Raw genomic sequence first — 18,576 nt, forward strand, 5'->3', positions numbered from 1 at the left:
AACATACCCACGTAAAGAGTCCTGTGGCTTGGGACAAGATTCAATTTCTGTAAATTTATCACAACCCCCAAGTTGAGACAAAACTGAAGAAGATGGTCTCTGTCTTGGATCAATTTCACTCTGCTAGGACCAGCCAGTCATCGAGATATCTGAGAATGTGAATCCCTTGAGAATGAGCACAAGTTGAAACCAGAGTGAACACCCTCGTGAAAACCTGAGGGGTTGTCAAGAGGCCGAAGCATAGAACTTTGAGTGAAACTGATAAACCGCGTCCCAGAACGAATTGAAGGAACTTGTGAGATGACTGGCAAATTGGGATCTGGAAATAGGCATCCTTCAGGTCTATTGTCAACATAAAATTGTTCTGTCTGATAGCAGCTATCAGGTCTATTGTCAACATAAAATTGTTCTGTTTGATAGCAGCTAGAACTGTACGAGGAGTTTCCAACTTGAAAAGAGTCTTCCTGATGAAAAGATTCAGAGTCAATAGATCTGTAACTGGTCTCCAGGCACCCAGTGCCTTCTGTACCAGGAAAACTCGACTGTAGAAACCCATGGAAGGACCCTTCACTACTTCCACAGCTCCCTTTCCCATCATCTCCCACACCTTGTTCTGGAGAGCCAGATCAAAGGGAGTAGATATCCCACCCGAAGAACATCTACCACCCAATCTTCCTCTCCTAGCTGCTGCCAAGTTGCTCAATGGATTGCCAGTTACCTCCCACCAAAGGCAGCAGATGGGGAAGGGTGCCCTCTAGCATTCCCCCCCCCCCCTTTGCTCTGCCTCTGCCTCCCCTTCCGCCTCCAGGAGGCCACGGCGGAAAGGGCTGTTGCTGAGAGGAGATCTTAGTAGTTTTAGGAGATGATTGTTGCACCATACGAGGACCCCGTCTTAGTCTGACTTTCTCTGCAAAACCTGCTGTCTTGCTGTAGCTGTGTTGGGATGAGCAGACCATGACGGTTTAGAGACTGCTTGCAGAATCAGACAGTCATAGTTAGTTCTCCTTCGAGTCCCTCTTCTTCAGCAGCCAGTTGGCCCACGTGTTCGCCGTTAAGTGGGTCAGAAAAGAAATGGTCTTGCCCCCAGACTGTAGGAGACGAAAGAAGGATGAACACTCCATAGAATGCTTCGAGAAAGCCGTCATAGAAAGCTTGCCCATTGCCGTAGACCACAAATTTAGCTAAGACATTGCTTGTAAGGCTATGGAACCCGAAGCCTAAATAGATGCTGCTTCTTGGAAGGTAAAAGAAGTGCTGTCCCCTTTAAATTGATCCAAAGAAAGGCTGGGTCCCAACTTCAAGTCCGAATCCAATTGTCTTGGTTGCAGGGCGACTCTGGGGGTGGCATAAAAATGCCTGAATGAGAGGTGGAAGCAACTTGAGGAATCACCCAGAATGTTATGAATTTTCCTTTCCACAGATGAGCATCTATGTGTTCTAAGGCAAAATCAGTGAGATCAGCCAAGGGTAATCCTACCAAGGTCTTTGCTTCTTTCTGTGGTCCTAGAAACTTCTCAAGGAGTGGTTGCATTTTCTTCCAGGTCATTGTATTTTTCTAATCATTTAAACAATTCCACTGTACGTCTTGGCCAGGTCATTAGCGTCAAGATCAAGTGGTAGAGGATCCTCCAATTCTAAACCTCTAGAACTCCTATCAGCTCTATCCAGGTAATCTCCAACTTCTACTTCATTTCATTGAACAACTGGAGCATATGCATGCTCAGGACCTAAAACCTCCTAGGTTGTTGCATAAAGATGAGAATTGGAAATATCAACATTTGTTGGGTGAAAAAAGGAGTTTTCTTTATATCCTTGGAATCCCCAAGAAGTAAGGGAAGTGGAAATGGAGGCCTAGATGTAGGAGCAGGTCGACGGACCTTGCATGGACAATCAGGAGAGTAACGTTGAAGAGAACGTTCCTTACTAAAAGAGCGATGAGGAGAATGTCCTCTGCAGTACGAGTAGTGCCGAGGCTGATGTCGTGGATGAGCAGGGCTTCTGTAATGAGGGGATTTGTTACGGCCGTATATGAGACGAATTCTGAGGAGAGAAGTCACATCCTCAAGACCGGTGTAGCGAATTTATTGTTGTAGGTGAAGCACGACGTGGGTGAATATCCGTACATGCAAGAATGTCGTGGTCGAGAAAACGAGGTTGAGAAGGTGGCCGCGGCCGTACAAGTCTTGATTTCTGGACAGGAGCCTTGTTGTCTTTCCTTCTTGCGGTTGACAGTCTAGCAGACACTTCTGTATGGCTGCGAGAAGAAAGAATAACAATCACATCAGGCAAGGCCTGAGCTGCTGTTACCTCTGGCAAATCCTGATCTGCTGTCCTACGAAAATCCATAACTTTGCGGCAATCAGAAGATACGGCTGTGATTGAGCAGTTGTGTGGTTTCCTCATATAAACGGTACGGCTGTGATTGAGCAGTTGTGTGGTTACCTCATATAAACGGTCATGGAGCGTATACCCGTAACTGCTTTGGATGGAATACGGCCGTACTGAGGAAAGCTTAAAACACCCCAACCCCCCACTGAACCAGGAAAATGAGAGTGGGAATCCAAACGTAGATGGTGAATCTTCTTACAAGGAGAAAGCACAAGTCCCTCTTCTTTCAGCGTCTTCTGGGTGCCACACAAATCGAGGAAGACAACTTCTGAGAATCCAAAGATGGAGATCTAAGGCATTTCTTTCTAGGTACTTTAAAAACAGAGTGGTCGATCCCTTCAAGGACTGCAACCCACACCAGTAAGGCCTGAAGAGTAGAAGCAGTAGACAACGAATGACCAGTTACATGAAGCTGGGACAGAGTGGACGTACGTAGAACATTATATGATAAGGGAAACATGGATACAGTAAACCCCCGTATTCGCGGGGGATGCACACTGCACCTCCCAGGGAATAGCTAAAATCTGCGAAAACTTAAAACCCCTCTAAAAACACATAGAACTTTCTATTTTGATAGTTTAAACACAGGAAAACCCATCTAAAAATGCTTATACCTATGTATTTTAAGTTTTATCACAAAAAGTGCATCTAGTCATGAAAATTATATGAAAATACAGTAATTATTAGTGAATATTTGTCAGTGAAAAATACCGCGAATGGGTGAATTTTCCGCGAATAATGGGTAGATACGTTCCACAGAAATCTGCGAATACAGTAATTAGTGAATATTTCTCAGTGAAAAATACCGCGAGTGGGTGAATTTTCCGCGAATAATGGGTAGATACGTTCCTAAGAAATCCGCGAGTACGTGAGTCCAGAAGCAGTGGCCGATACACAGGCAGTCGTCACAAGGATAGCTGCTTAATTTATATGTGAAGACGTCACCGGCACAGCATACTAAACTTTCTCAGTAGCAGAAGAGGCGAGATGGGACGCCATTGGATGAGAAAGTAGTCCCCCCAACCGCGGTTCTCCGGGAAAGCCTAAGGTCGACCAATACTCATAGAGAGTAGAGCCATCTATGTCCGAATTTGGAATTAAATCACAAACTGAATCTTGTACCTCAACCAAGGGGGAGGAGTGTCCTCCCCCCCCCCTAGCAGCAGGAAGAGAATCAACAGGAGGATCTCCTGAACCATATTCAGAAACATCTGTTGAGGAAACAACAGACAAATGTGAAGGGGTATTCATATTTAGATTTTTGTTTTGGGAAGAAATAAACACAGGTGCAGTATAAAGTGGTAGGTTAATGCTGCTAACAGTGCTGCTTGGGTTGCAGATCCATAAACTAATTGTGGCAGATTAAAACTGTCTAACCACAGAATTCTGAGATCTTAAGTGATTCAGCCTGTAGCAGCATTAGCACTCTGTTCTCAAATGGTTCACAAGAATGTGATAAGCTTACAAGAAATCTTCCAAGCATGTATTGTTTGGCCCTCAATAATAGGAAGGAGTTTTGTTCCAGTATTTCACCAAGTTCAACTGTTTTGCATTAATACAGGGTGTATCAAGACACTGAATTGCATAAAATTTTACTTTGGAGAGATTTGGTGATCATTTTATTTGTTGGTATTGCAAAAGTATGTTTATGCTTGCAAATAAATTGTTACAGATGAAATGTGAAATATATATTGGTTGGTCTTGTATATTATTATTTGCATAAAGCATCAAATGTTGGTTTTTCCAAAATATGACAGGATTTTTGTAAATGTACTACATGAAGGTAAAATTTTATCTGGATATGATTTTGCACAAGGTATCAATGTATCTTTTGTCATAACTTTCTTGATAGTGGTATTTTTTCCATTTAGAGTAACATCTTATTATGCCCTTACACTGTAAAAGGTATCCTTTCAAATATGCATTGCAAGTGAACAAGAGGATTAACCCTTTAACCGTTTAGTGTGTATATATACGTAGCGCACCAACGCTGCCTGAGCCGTTTAATACGTACATATAAGCGGAGCAGATGTTTTGACCATGGCGTTTAGTACGTATGTATACGATTGATTTTTCCCACCTTCCTTTCAAGGTTAATCCTCTATAATATATTTTCTCTAGGTCCGAGGAAGTGTTGGTGGCCATATCCAAACAAAAACACTTCCTCCCGAACCCCCTTTTATCATAATTTTCCTGATTTTCTAGATCTAATGCGGGAATTCACCAATCACTTGGCGGCATCGCTATGTAGCGAGACAGCATGACGCTTGGCTGTTCGTTCTCTGACAAAGAATTTTGGTCTTTTGACGCACCGAGTGGAAGGGCTATAATCCTATCTAATCCAACTTAGTGTCGGTCGTGAGTTACTTTCTTCTCTGTTTTTCTTTTCCAGCTCTAGCGCAAATGAAAAACAATAAGTAATTTTAGTTTATCAACATTATTCCGACTGAAATATGAAAAAGGTACTCACTTGACTGTTTTATTACTTTACAGTATGTTCAGTGCATGTGACTGAACTCCAGATCCGCTTCATTCTGAATAACGACTGAAAACTGTTTTGTTTATTTTTATTCTAAATGGTTAAAGTTAGCAACAATTGTAATTTATTTCATCAATTTATCTTCAGCACTTCATAAAAATTATGTCAGAAGCTGTTTATATCTTATGTATATATATATATATATATATATATATATATATATATATATATATATATATATATATATATATATATATATATATATATATATATATATATATATATATATGTATATATATATATATATATATATATATATATATATATATATATATATATATATATATGTGTGTGTGTGTGTGTGTGTGTGGTGCGTGTGTGTGTATATATATAAATGTATGTATGTATATAACATTTGAATAATTGTCATAATTTATGAACAAATTCTGGAACGTCACAGATCGCAGGGATAGAACTAAAACGAACAAACCTTCAAACAAGAAACAATACACAAACACCATAATCAAAATGAAAGTTATGTAGAAAATTCTTGCACGAGAATGTTGAAAATTCATCCGACAGTGAGAATGATGAAAACGACCACAGAGGGCTAACAAGGTAAAGACAGTAAAGTGAGGTCTGTGTTTGGTGATTGTGAATGGGTTGCCAGTAATTTCCGGGCCTAAGGTTTTGTCTTTGACAACAGTGGCAGTTTCATTACATCAATAAAGGAAAATCTTTAAAAATAGTTGATGAAATTTATCGGTATCACCGTTTTCTTAATCAGATTATCTTAATCAGATTATCTTTTAGTCGTAGAGAGAGAGAGAGAGAGAGAGAGAGAGAGAACTGTTTTCTTTGTATTGTTCTTTACCCTCTTTCGAACACTGGATGTCATATACAGTAATTCAAACCTAACAATTTTGCATAACGTTTGAGAATTCTAACAACGCTATAAAAAGAACTCTTAGCATATGGATCAATGAACAGAAAAAACATATATATTGATATATATATATATATATATATATATATATATATATATATATATATATGTATGTATGTATGTATGTATGTATGTGTGTGTAATTTTATATATATATATATATATATATATATATATATATATATATATATATATATATATATATATATATATATATATATATATATATATATATATATATATATATATATATATATATATATATATATATATATATATATATACATACACAGGCAGTCCCAGTTTACATACATACACAGGTTGCGTTTAAAAAATTGTTGAAAACCGGAAAAATCTTCAAAAATCGTAAGAAAAACCTTACTTTTAATCCTTTGAGTATCCTTTGGGTATTTTGAAAATGCCTGCATTTTTATTGAGTCTTTCATGAAAAACCCTCCAAAATTTTACCATTCTACTGTTTTGAAACGAGAGAGAGAGAGAGAGAGAGAGAGAGAGAGAGAGAGAGAGAGAGAGAGAGAGAGAGAGAGAGAGACTGCCTCACCTCACCATTTATCTACCAGAAAAAGACTTGGAATTTTACAGAACTACATTGCTCTCCCATTTTTACTTTTAAGTATCATCTATAGCTTAAATTATTATCCTGTTACTACTGTATTAATCTTTGAAATTATATATATTAATATCTTTTCAAAGTCATCTTAAATACTAGTACCCTTTTCCAGCCAGAGAGAGAGAGAGAGAGAGAGAGAGAATGAATTACCACTACGACTTTCATTCAGCCATTCAATCCATTTCTCTTTACTGTGACTGACAACAAAAAATTGTTTTTTTCTTTGTCTTCCAAAGATGTAGGCTACCAGTACTTTTACCAAGCACTTTTAAAGCACCATGAACACACACACACACACGCAGTGTGCATAGGTAAAGAGACTCAAATTAGCAGTATCTTTTCCTGTGAGAGTGAAGGGCTGAACTTAGTATCGATTTGTAATATATCTATCCATTTCTCATTCTGCCTTTTGGAGAGAGAGAGAGAGAGAGAGAAACTGATCTTCTGCCCTTAGTCTACTATATTATTATTATTTGATCTTACTAATATTTGAAAATTAGCTCTTATTAGGTAAGTCATTTATATATCATACAAGCGTAGTCGTCATCTCCCACAAATTTATTAGAAAAATCTTATGCAGTCATTCTCTCTCTCACATCGGTGAGAGTGAAAAAAAATACTATGCACCCTCTTTATAGTGTATGCAAAGCCCGTGAGGTACAAGGTTTGTGATTGGTTAAAATCCCACCCTTCCTGCCAATAGCATGTTGTCAAGGAGGACGGGAAGGGGATGAGGGGGTTGTTACAAGTTGTTATTGGCTACTGTCAGTCCTGCCAGCCAATAGCGTATCGCCATGGAGAGAAGGGGTTGCTACAAGCTCTGTTATTGGCTACTTCTAATCCCCCGAGCCGGTATCGTCATAAGCCTACAAAAAAAATAATAAAAAAAAAATTGTCACACAAGGGATGATGGGATTTTAGTATATTTTTATGTTTACGTACAGTAATCTAAATTTTTTTTGAAGGATATATGCAATACAGAGAGAGATATGGGCAGTTGGCCTTACTTAAATCTCAGAAGTGAAATTATTCGTGAATTATTTGAGAACAGAGAGAGAGAGAGAGAGAGAGGTTGAATGAAGTAATTGACATGAAGTAATTACAGTTTTTTGATTTCATGGGATTTTAATTTAACTTTTATCAATACTTTGCTGTGGTTACTTAATATTTTAAAATTAGTAAATAATTTTTTCATCATAAAAAATGTATTTAGTCATGAAAATAAAATAAAAATCAGTAATTTAATGAATATTGCTCTATGAAAAAAATCCGCGAATGTAAATTTTCTAACGTCGTATGCGTTGGACACCGAGTCATCCCAAGTATTACCGTCGAGAATCATAAGAAAACTGTAATTTTATTCCTTAGGGTGTCATGAAAACAACGAATCTTGCATTTATATTGAGTTTTTCACAATAAAAACCCTCCAGATATTGACCATTCTGCTGTTTTGGATGCATATATCTTCCGATCGTCATCGGACTGGCGTCGTCTAAAATACCGTCGAAAATCGTAAGAAAACCTTACTTTTAATCCTTTGGGTGTCTTGAAAACAACAAATCGTGCATTTATATTGAGTTTCTCATAATAAAAACCCTACAAATATTGACCATTCTGCCATTTTGGATGCATATTTCTTCCGATCGTCGTCGGATTGACGTCGCCCGAAATACCGTCAAAAATTGTTAGGAAACCTTATTCTTAATTCTTTTGGTGTCTTGAAAACAACGAATCCTACATTTATATTGAGTTTCTCGTAAAAACCCTCCAAATATTAACCATTCTGCTGTTTTGGATGCATATTTCTTCTGATCGTCATCGGACTGGCGTCCGAAATACCGTCAAAAATCTTAGTAAAACCTTACTTTTAATCCTTTGGGTGTCTTGAAAACAATGAATCCTGCATTAATATGAGTTTTTCATAATAAAAACCCTCCAAATATTGACCATTCTGCTGTTTTTGATGCATATTTCTTCCGATCGTCGTCGGACTGGCGTCGTCTGAAATACCGTCGAAAATCGTAAAAAACCTTACTTTTATTCCTTTGGGTTCCTTGAAAACGATTTATCCTGCATTTACTTTGAGTTTTTCAACAGAAAACCCTCCAGAATTGACCATTCTGCCATTCTGGAGCCATATTTCTTCCGTCGGACGGCCGTTGTCAGCGTCGTAAACCTGGTACATGCGTTGTAACCCAGGAAATAATTTTTATGAATATATTTGAAAAAGTCGAAACTCGAACGCCATGAGCCGACCGCCGTAAACCGTGACTGTGTGTGTGTATGTATATATATATATATATATATATATATATATATATATATATATATATATATATATATATATATATATATATATATGATGATTATTATCACTTTTGTATGATTCATTTATCACACATTACACAGGTGAAAAATAAAAAGCACAGGTCAGTTTCGAATTTCCAAGCCATTGATGTCTCATACTCTGTATCAGTCCTTCACAATGGCTTGGAAATAAAGTCGAAACTGGTCCCTACACCCACCTGTGGTAATGTGTGATATATATATATATATATACACAGTGAACCCCAGATGATGGGGATCAAACCCCCGCGAATGGGTCAAATTAAATGCTTATAACCCTCTAAAAACACTTAGAACTGCCCATTTTGATAGCTTAAACACAGGAAAACCCTGTAAAAATGCTTATACCTGAATATTTTAATAGTTTTATCACAAAAAGTGCATTTATTCATGAAAATTTTATGAAAATACAGTAATTAGTGAATATTTCTCAGTGAAAAATACCGCGAATCGGCGAGTTTTCCGCGAATGATGGCAAGAAATGTTCCACAGAGAAACCTGCGAATGCATGAGTCCATGACGTTGACAACGCGCGAATACGGGGTTCACTGTATGTATGTATGTATATATATATATATATATATATATATATATATATATATATATATATATATATATATATATATATATATATATATATATATATAGTATATGAGTGTGTATTTATGTATATAGACTTATAGTGCAAATAGAAACACTGTACACACAATATGGGTGTCACTAGCTACATTTCCAAACTTCTTCCTGACTTATAATCCGACTACAGTTAACCTGCATTCCTCAGTTCGGGGTTCTTTAATCCAGGTCATAAAATCCTGATTATCCCTTGCCAGGGTTCTCCAGAAGAAAGAGGCCATTCCAGGACAAGGCCGAGTTAATGTACAAATCTGCCATCACTTGAGGAGTCAATAATAGTATTTTTTTTTTTTTCGCATTGTATAATTTATTTTCATCAGTGAATCAAGGCTAGATATTGGCCATTAGTATAATTTATTTAGATTATTAGAAACTAGATCATCCTCGCCCTACCTTTTGATCAAAGCAGTTTAATGTACGACTTCAATTCTTCAGATTTCAGTTCACTTTACGTCTTCACGGTTAGATAAGCAGAACAAGTGTCAAGCTGTTTACCGTTACAGACCTAGCATGGAAAGGTGGGGCGACGTGTCTGCCACATCTACACGATATCCAGACTTAGGTCAAGGTTTTATGAATCAAATCTGGGAAAAGTGACATCTAAAACGTACTACATGTTCGTGGTCATTTTGGTTTGACTATGATGTTGATAACTGGCGAATATAGACATTTGTAAGGTAGCGATGTAGGTGGTATTGACTGAAATGATTGGTTGTTGTTTACGACTCTAGTTACCTCCTACCCACGGCAAATTTGATGGGCTTGATATTAGGGCCTGGAATTATAACGAGTCCTTTTGAAAAATTCCAGTTCCTTCTTCCATTGATGATGGTCACTTCGGAATTCCCTTGTCGATGGTCAAAAGTCACTGGGAAAGTAAAAGTCGTTCAAGTTGCCTGTACAAAAGGAAGATCACTAAATCTGCCATTGTCCATGAAACAAGGAATTGGAATTGGTCAAAAGGGCTGGGGATAATCCGAGGCACCATTCTTAAACTAACGTTCGATTGGTTCCACCCACCAAACTCGATGCAGGTGGAAGGAAGGAGAGGAGATATGAAAACAACAGCTAATCATTACCTTCCGAGGATACCTGAATATGCCTTTTTTGATATATATATATATATATATATATATATATATATATATATATATATATATATATATATATATATATATATATTATATATATATATATATATATATATATATATATATATATATATATATATATATATATATATATATATATATTTATAATAAATTTCATACCGTTTACTTTTATTTAATATTTTTTCATTGCATATTGGATGATGTAGAATTCATAATACGACCCTAGTTTTAGCCCAACAATTGGATTATGGACTACAAAATGCAAGATCTTTTGGAAACAGCACAAATATATACCATTATACGGCCTGTCAAATAAAAATCTGATAATTAGTAACAACTATAATTTAAATGACTAATTGTTGTAACCTGTTATTTATACATTCTAGAATGTCAAAAAGGAAGAGTTTCACATACAACAAATAAACTTCCATACATGAAACAATGCACCTGTGTCGGTTCTAAGAGAATGTTATTTTCCAAATGTTGCCACGCTGATAATCCTATGGTCAAGGGATAAATTGCTGTTATTATCATGGCTGGAAAGAGCAGACGTATAAATACGTGACAGTGGTGAAAGTGAAATGGCTGTATATATGTTAATAGTCTTACATGGGTTAAAATATATGGAATAAGATATAGAAACTGATAAAAAATAAAGCAAACGTAGCCCCCAGCACTCAGAAGATAGCGCACATGGGAGAGTATTTGCCATGTTGTGTTTTTTACTTTTTGCTGACAGTTTGGGTAGTGTAAATTTTTGCGGACCGTACTCTTAGCTGACAACTGGGGCACCAAAGCTGCTTCCCATAGAAAGCGGTTATTGGGTTAATATATCTAGACTGAATGAAAGGTTAATTAAAGAAGAGGAATTTGGTCATATACACAGGACTGGAACCTTTTCGTGGATGCTGACACATTTCTTGCTGCTTTCAAACGAGTGGAGAGCGATGTTGCTTGGCGTGAGGGTGCTAAAAGAGGCTATTTCACATACACTGACCTGATATCTATGTCCCAAGTTATTCCTGCCTCATGTACATCTGTTATTAACCTGGTAAGTGTCATTCTTGTTTTTATTTAGCATTGTTGCATTCTTAAGGAACAAGTGTCTTTAATAGACTTGAGGAAAAGCTGCGAGACAAATATGTTACAGTGTATCAGTTGAAGTAATTGTTTTTTGCAGATGTGATGAATATAAAGTGATATTAACCTGTTCCGTATCCATGCATAAAGGTGACATTTCAATTACAATATTTCAGCTCTGTACATAAAGGTGATATTAAATTATTTAAACTCCAAGGCTAAAGGTGACATTAATTTATTTAAAGTATCTCACCTCCATGCAGAAAGGCGACATTTAAATTACTTGATAATTTGGCTTAAAGATTTTCAAGTTAACATGAATGTAGGGTTATGAATAGTTTTATCCACCCCCCTCCCCATTCCTACATTTACACTAAATACATTTCAGTTGATCATCTAATTCCCTCTGCAAAGATATTTATATTTGGTGTGGTTCTTTTTTTAAGTCTGTTAGCAATATTAAGGTGTTAGCAATATTAAGGAGAAAAATGAAAGTCATTACTTATTAGTTTTTAGCAGTATTATGGAAAAAGTGTTCAGATTTTTTATGCTAATTTTGCCTGTTACCCCATATACTGACAATGAGTGATTTGATTTTGGGAGGGATTGGAAGGTAACATGCATGGTGCAGGTATTGTATACTTTTTTTTTTTTTTTTGTCTCATAAGCTGTAAGAATTTTTTTGCTTGATAAAATTTTCTACTTGTAAGAGTTTGACATTGATGAAGGCATGTATTTTCTGGGTACTTTTTTTTACTTGTTTACTCTTTTATAGTCTGTCATTCATTCAGCTTTAAATCTTGCACCAGCTGTATTGTAAACAAATTTGGGTTTTAAATATGTTTCATTAATGTACTATCCATAGGTGTAGAGGTGAAGCATATCACACTGGTAAGACCCTATTTACAACTGTAGTACTCACTTGGATTTTTCAGGTCAGTCAAGTGTTTGCCGTTTGCCTTGTTGGTTATACAGCTGCTGTCGTGAGTGTCATTGCAGGAACATTGTTAGCACAGGAGTGTTCTCAGCAACTGACAACTGCTGTAAGCCAATTGACATCTGATATACTGACAGGCAATGACACCTCAGGGCAGAGCTTAGAAACTGCAATGTTTTTACCATCTTCACACATCACAGACACTCTACACGAACTAACAGGTAAACAGTATTCCATTTTTAGTATTGTTTAATTTCTACTTAGGCTATGGCTGTTAGTTTTTCTCTTCAAATAATTACAAATTTACATTTATTAAAATGTAGTTTCAGAAAGTAAGTTACAATTTTCTGTACACTATTCAGGTGATACAGAGATTTTAATTTTATGGATTTTTCAATATTTCTTGGTGTATAGACCAATAAATAGTTTAGTTTTGTGTTGTTTACCCCTATAATATTGCTGGGTATAGTATGCAAAGTATTTCTGTTCTTATATCTTTTATTTATAAATTTTGTAAAGCTGTAATTGCTGAAAGGTACAATAGCCCAGCACTCAATCTTGTTTTTATTTTTATAGGTGATCCGGAAGACAGTGTGGATGATGGTGATGAAGGAAATATCACTATTCCAGGAATGCCTCCCCATGCGCTCACAACACTCACCACATCAATCTTACTTGCCATTTCATCACCAGGCCTACCTCATCAACGTCAGGTATCAGGTGGGAAGAAAAGCTGCCCTTCTTGCCCATCAGTAGTTGTTGATGAAATGGAATGTGAAGAGGGCTTCAGTGAGTTCAGTTCTGATGACTTTAATCCAGCAGATGTTCGTCTCAGTTTTACTACTGGAGCTTTTTGGCCACCTTCGAGTCAGAGATTCAACCACTTTGGCGTAAATTCCCTGGATCTTACTGTCGATGTTACAGATGCAAACGTACGTTATCAGAAAGATGACTGGGTGTATTCCAATCCTTGGGTGATTCCTTGGCTCTCATGGCATGTTTCACCAGTGTATGGGTTGATTCACAATTTCTCTGGCATAGGTGCTCCAAACATGGGTGGCACAAGAAAGGGGGATTACAGTGTGTTTGAATGGCTGGCATGGATGGGTGAATTGGTGAACAGTGTTCTGGATGACATGGTGCCTGATCCTCCTATTCCACAGCTACCCCCAACCCCTCTCCTCAGTCGTGTTGCTGTGGCTGTGTCCTAGCAACCTGTACTTGTGCCTTGGTTCTCTGAAATGGCTTTTGACATGGTTAATGATCTTTTAACTTCACTTCTTTTACAAAAGCTGAATTTTGATTTTCATTTGATGATGGTTTTGCTTCTAACTGGAAACATGGTTATTACCAGGGTAAAATGTTGGAGTATAACTGGATTACGATCATCTTGATGTATCTCTCAAAATGAGTTAACCTTGGGTTTTACTTTAGAAATTTCAAGATTACAGTAACTTGAAAAATGTGCTATCAATGAATCTAGAACCCCTGTGGTTAACTTGGTTTGTGCGGTTGAGCTATGTTGAGCTCTTGATATTTATTGTTCAAAAATTGGAAGGTCATTGTTATGTGCTATGGTGTAAATGGAAAAATATACGATGTTTGAATTCCTTCAGTATGAAATGGAGTTATTTTCTTATTTGTCTAATCAGCTTATATAGCAAGAATAAGGTTTTAGCAGAGCTCATCTGCATACGACTAGTAGGTCTTATGATCTTCAGTTTTTATGCCGAGAAACTAGCTTATACACTAGTTGGACATTGCACATGAAACATATCTATGACAGTTCCAAATTTTTAGTTTTTGCCCTTTAGAAGTAGATTTCCCTTTTGTTAAATAATATATGAAGGTAATTTATTTTCGGGTTCTCGTTAATCTCTTATTTATTTTGTTTACCTGGGTGTAAATGTTAAAAGAGAGGATTGAAAAATGTACTCTTGACTTGAAGGAAGGTTGGAAGTTGTGAAGTCTAAAAAAATTTTTCCAGTTTTTTTCACATATTTCTTTCACATATGCTATTTCTTCTTGAAAATTTTTATCTTGGATTTTTTTTCTCTCACACTTGTCCTGTCCTTATGCTTATCTGGAGGGTAGACCTCATACGGTTGATGAGAGTTGGCATACTCTTCTGAATTTGAATGTAAGATGTTATGGTTTTTGTTGGATCAAAAAAAATGTGTCATGTGTGGTGTTCATTGTTTTAAATGATAAAATTCCATGGACATGTGAAGTGTCTTCAGTGTTGACTTGTAAGTACTGTAATTGGGGAGGGGAATGTGAAGCTTAAAAATAAGAGAGCTTCGGTTGAAATTGTCTGATGCAGTGGTAACTTAATTCAATCTTTTCTGGTTTATTTTTGCTCTACTTGTAACCATTCTAGAGAAGGTCTAACATCATGTAGAGACATTGGTTTAAAATAAGTAAACTTGAGGTTCATAGTGGTAATGATAGATGTAACATTATACCTGTATATTCTTGAAGCAAGTTAAAAAGAAGTGTGAATCTCTGTGATAGGATTTTTGTATCCTTTGCAGTCATTCTTTTTGTTCCCTTATGTTAGATCATCTCTTGAGTTTCGTTTATGTATCCAGCTAAGTATGTTGTTAATTTTTTTGAGGTTTTTAGTACACTAGAGCATAGAGAGGATACTGTGCCTGACACTACTGGTTTGGAATGTGTGTAATCCATTTAAAATACAATGATGCAAGTATGGTTAATGTGTGTAGTGAAGGCTTACATGACTTTGCTGTAACTTTAGTAAAGTTTTCAAGATCACGTCATCTGGTTTTTAACTTGGCAATTAATATGAGGATCCAATATTGAATTGTTTATTAATAGGCTTGAAGCAGCAGTAATTTAATCAAAGTACAGTATTCTGAAATATATATATTCAAGGGTTTGAGGAGCTTATTCAGTAATGATTTATCTGCTCTGGAGATAGCTCAGTATTTTATTTTGTTTGTAATAATTTGATGGTAATGTTAATCATTAGATTATTAGGTTTTTAATTCATTATTTTTTTCCATTTCACTTGAATTGACTGCCTTCTAAGGAAAGAACATAGGACTTGACAAAGCGGCCCAAACTTTAATTTTGATTTAGTAGTCAGTGGTGAGTCTTGTTGCCAAACATAGCACAACAGTATATGCATAAACTAAGCATCACTACCACATTAGAATTCCAACTTTTTCTCCTCAAGATGTTATTGAGCCCTACCAGTTTTGTTACAGTATTTTTTTCCTTTGGTATAAATTGTCAGTTGTTGATGAAAATAACTTGTGGACACTTGGTGTGACATGTAATACTTGCTTAATGGAATTGATAAAAATGTTTAGTCTAAAAAATTCCGGTTTTTATATTACATCTCAACCTCATTCTTCTGAATTTGGATTGAGTAAGTAATTGAATTGGTATTATTGTGGGGAGAAGGCTTTACCCGTTAATGTACAAACTAAGTGCTTCCCTTCAATTGGAACCAGCTGTGATTTTTTATTTTGTGTCCAATATTTGTGCAGTTTTGATACTAAGAATTGACTGTTTGTGAGCAAATTTCATTCTTCCCACTGTTAAAATGAATGTCATTATCTGTTAAAATGAATGTCATTATTAGGCTAGTCTTTTGGGTTGTCTATTTGTTTTCTTGTGTTAATTATACATCATCATGGGTTATGTTGAGGGGCTATATACTGTATACATAATAGGAAACTGCAAGTTAGTCTTGATCAAACCTACCATGGTAATTTTCATCAATCAGTATTCAGGACGGAAATGACTCTCCCAGAAATTGAAACATGGCCTTGTGTTTTATGAAACAAAGTAAGTTGCTGGATATGCTCATTTTTCACAATTAATAACATACCAGTATTGTCCTACAATGGCTAGATGTGTACTGTATTTATAAAAATAATCCTTACAGATCTTTTAAGTTGGGACTGTGAACACACTGGCACGGGCTGTCTTCAGCTTGCAGAAATGCTAAATTAGGAAATGAAGTAGCCCTTTAGCTTATCAGATGCTATTCAAGCCTGGCTTTTTGATGAGTAACTGACCATACAGTATGACCTACTGCCAACAGTGATTCCATGTGATTACCAGCCTAAGCTAAGCAGTACTTAAAACTACCACTCAAATGAAGGTACTGTATTAGTTTAAAAAAATTCATAACTAATAAGGTAGCATAGATGAAGGCCATCACAATAATTTAGTTTAAAAATATTCTGAAAAGTTGAGATCTGGTAAGGTGAGGGGCTATTGAATTACTTAATTGCACAGTGATGATTATTTTCACCGAACAAGGTTGAGCTCTGTGTGCATATGAATGTTTCTGGTGGTCTCAGTGAGTTTTCCTAGGAGGATTTAGTTTATCCTATGTTACGATAACAACAGGTTTTTTCATTTATTGGTTATCAAATTTGTCATCCCACACTGATTGTTGTTTTATTAGTTTTGTACCCAGTACTAACTTTTTATTTACTAATGTTTATTCTCCATGAACGAAGTTGTTGTTACAAAGGTAATGTAAAAAATTTGTGTATTTTGGCTATTATGGGCATTTCCATCTTATGGTTGGGTATATTTCCACATGGGCAGACTTCTAATACTTGTTTGAATATGCTATAGAATTCCATGGAAGTTTTTTCATAGAATAGTTGACAGAGTTGCACAACTTATCATGCTGTCATTAGACAATATTTTTATGTAGTCAGACAGATAAAGCTTTAGCATAGTGATACTTTACAAGAAATAAATAATATACAGTAGTCCAAGATTCTTGAAATCATCTAATACATCAGAAGACTGACAAGTGCCCTATTGCATGGTTGGAATCTTTGAAGTGTAGTTCATTTGATATTATTACAGCAGTAGTGTGCATATATATTTACTGCATGGTGTATGTAATTCAAGAAATGCTATAAGAAGGGTAGGGTTTTCAGAAAGCATAAAGTACAGTATAGGAATTCTAAAAACTCGCCTTAAGTTTCCTGTTATGATATTGAGCACTTACAGTTATAATTTTAGAGTTAATAACTTGTCTGCCCTTGTGAAAATACATCTGTCCCTAAAATTTGATCCTGCATAGCAAAACTACCATAATTTTACGAATACATTAGGCAAGTATATTTTGGAGGGAATTGGCTCAGATAATCTTGGAGTAACAGTGTGATTGCTTATGCCATATCCAGCTGTTCCTTCAAGTAAGACTTGCTGTGTACTAATTGATAAGAGAGTACAGGCAGTCCCCGGTTATCGGCAGGGTTCTGTTACGACGGGATGATGATAAGCGAAAATTGCTGATTATTGAAAACCAGCAATTTTCGTTTTTTTTTTTTTCTGCAATTTTCGGCGCCGATAAGTGCCGAAAAGCAACAATTTTTGGGTTTGGCGCCTCTGTTAGGTATGTATCGACACCAGAAATTGCAGATTTCGTCGGTAGACAAGCCCCAAAAAAAACTGGATCGCCGATAATTGAGCCCACCAATAATGGGACTGCCTGTATGTTGAAAATGAAAGGTTTTCAGAAAAACTAAAAACATTTATAAAGGGTTTTATTCCTAACGGGTAAATGAAATTTTGCAGTCATTAATGTTATTTAAGATAGTTACAGAGATATAAACATCATTGTTGGAGTTTTTTTTTTTTTTTTTGCAAAATGAGTGAACCTTGATGTTAGATGAATCTGGTAAAGTTGTCACCCAAATTATTTGTATATGTGGCTTTGACATGGTCTCCTGTAGGATATGATGGAATTGTAACCTCAGGTACTAAACTTTTAAATACATTGAATCAATAGGAATATCAAACAATTGTTTTAATGCCCTAAACAAAAGATATTTCAAAAGTTTTTCATAGAGAAATGGTGGAGCTACATTAGACAGTCAAAGTTCTTGACTAGTTGGATCAGTCTGAAGGATTTGCTCTTAAATGAAGGATGAAATTTGAGACAGAATTGAGGACACTTGACAAACTATGTAGAAATGATTAAAGGTAGCAGATAAAAAGTAAAGGACAGAAAGCCATGCA

General features: G+C 36.0%; 1 protein-coding gene across 1 annotated transcript in view; it reads left to right on the top strand.

Moving 5' to 3' along the window:
* The window catches only part of LOC136844871 (uncharacterized), a 92,370-nt gene extending 74,014 nt beyond the window's left edge, over nt 1-18,356 (top strand). The window contains exons 5-7 of the mRNA XM_067114133.1: nt 11,425-11,589; nt 12,554-12,776; nt 13,132-18,356. Coding sequence (XP_066970234.1) covers nt 11,425-11,589; nt 12,554-12,776; nt 13,132-13,766 — 1,023 coding nt within the window. The 3' untranslated portion in view covers nt 13,767-18,356. The remainder of the gene's footprint in view (nt 1-11,424; nt 11,590-12,553; nt 12,777-13,131) is intronic.
* Nucleotides 18,357-18,576: the final 220 nt, after the last annotated feature.

The sequence above is a fragment of the Macrobrachium rosenbergii genome, chromosome 13 (genome assembly GCF_040412425.1).
Source record: "Macrobrachium rosenbergii isolate ZJJX-2024 chromosome 13, ASM4041242v1, whole genome shotgun sequence".
Classification (NCBI taxonomy): Eukaryota; Metazoa; Arthropoda; class Malacostraca; order Decapoda; family Palaemonidae; genus Macrobrachium; species Macrobrachium rosenbergii.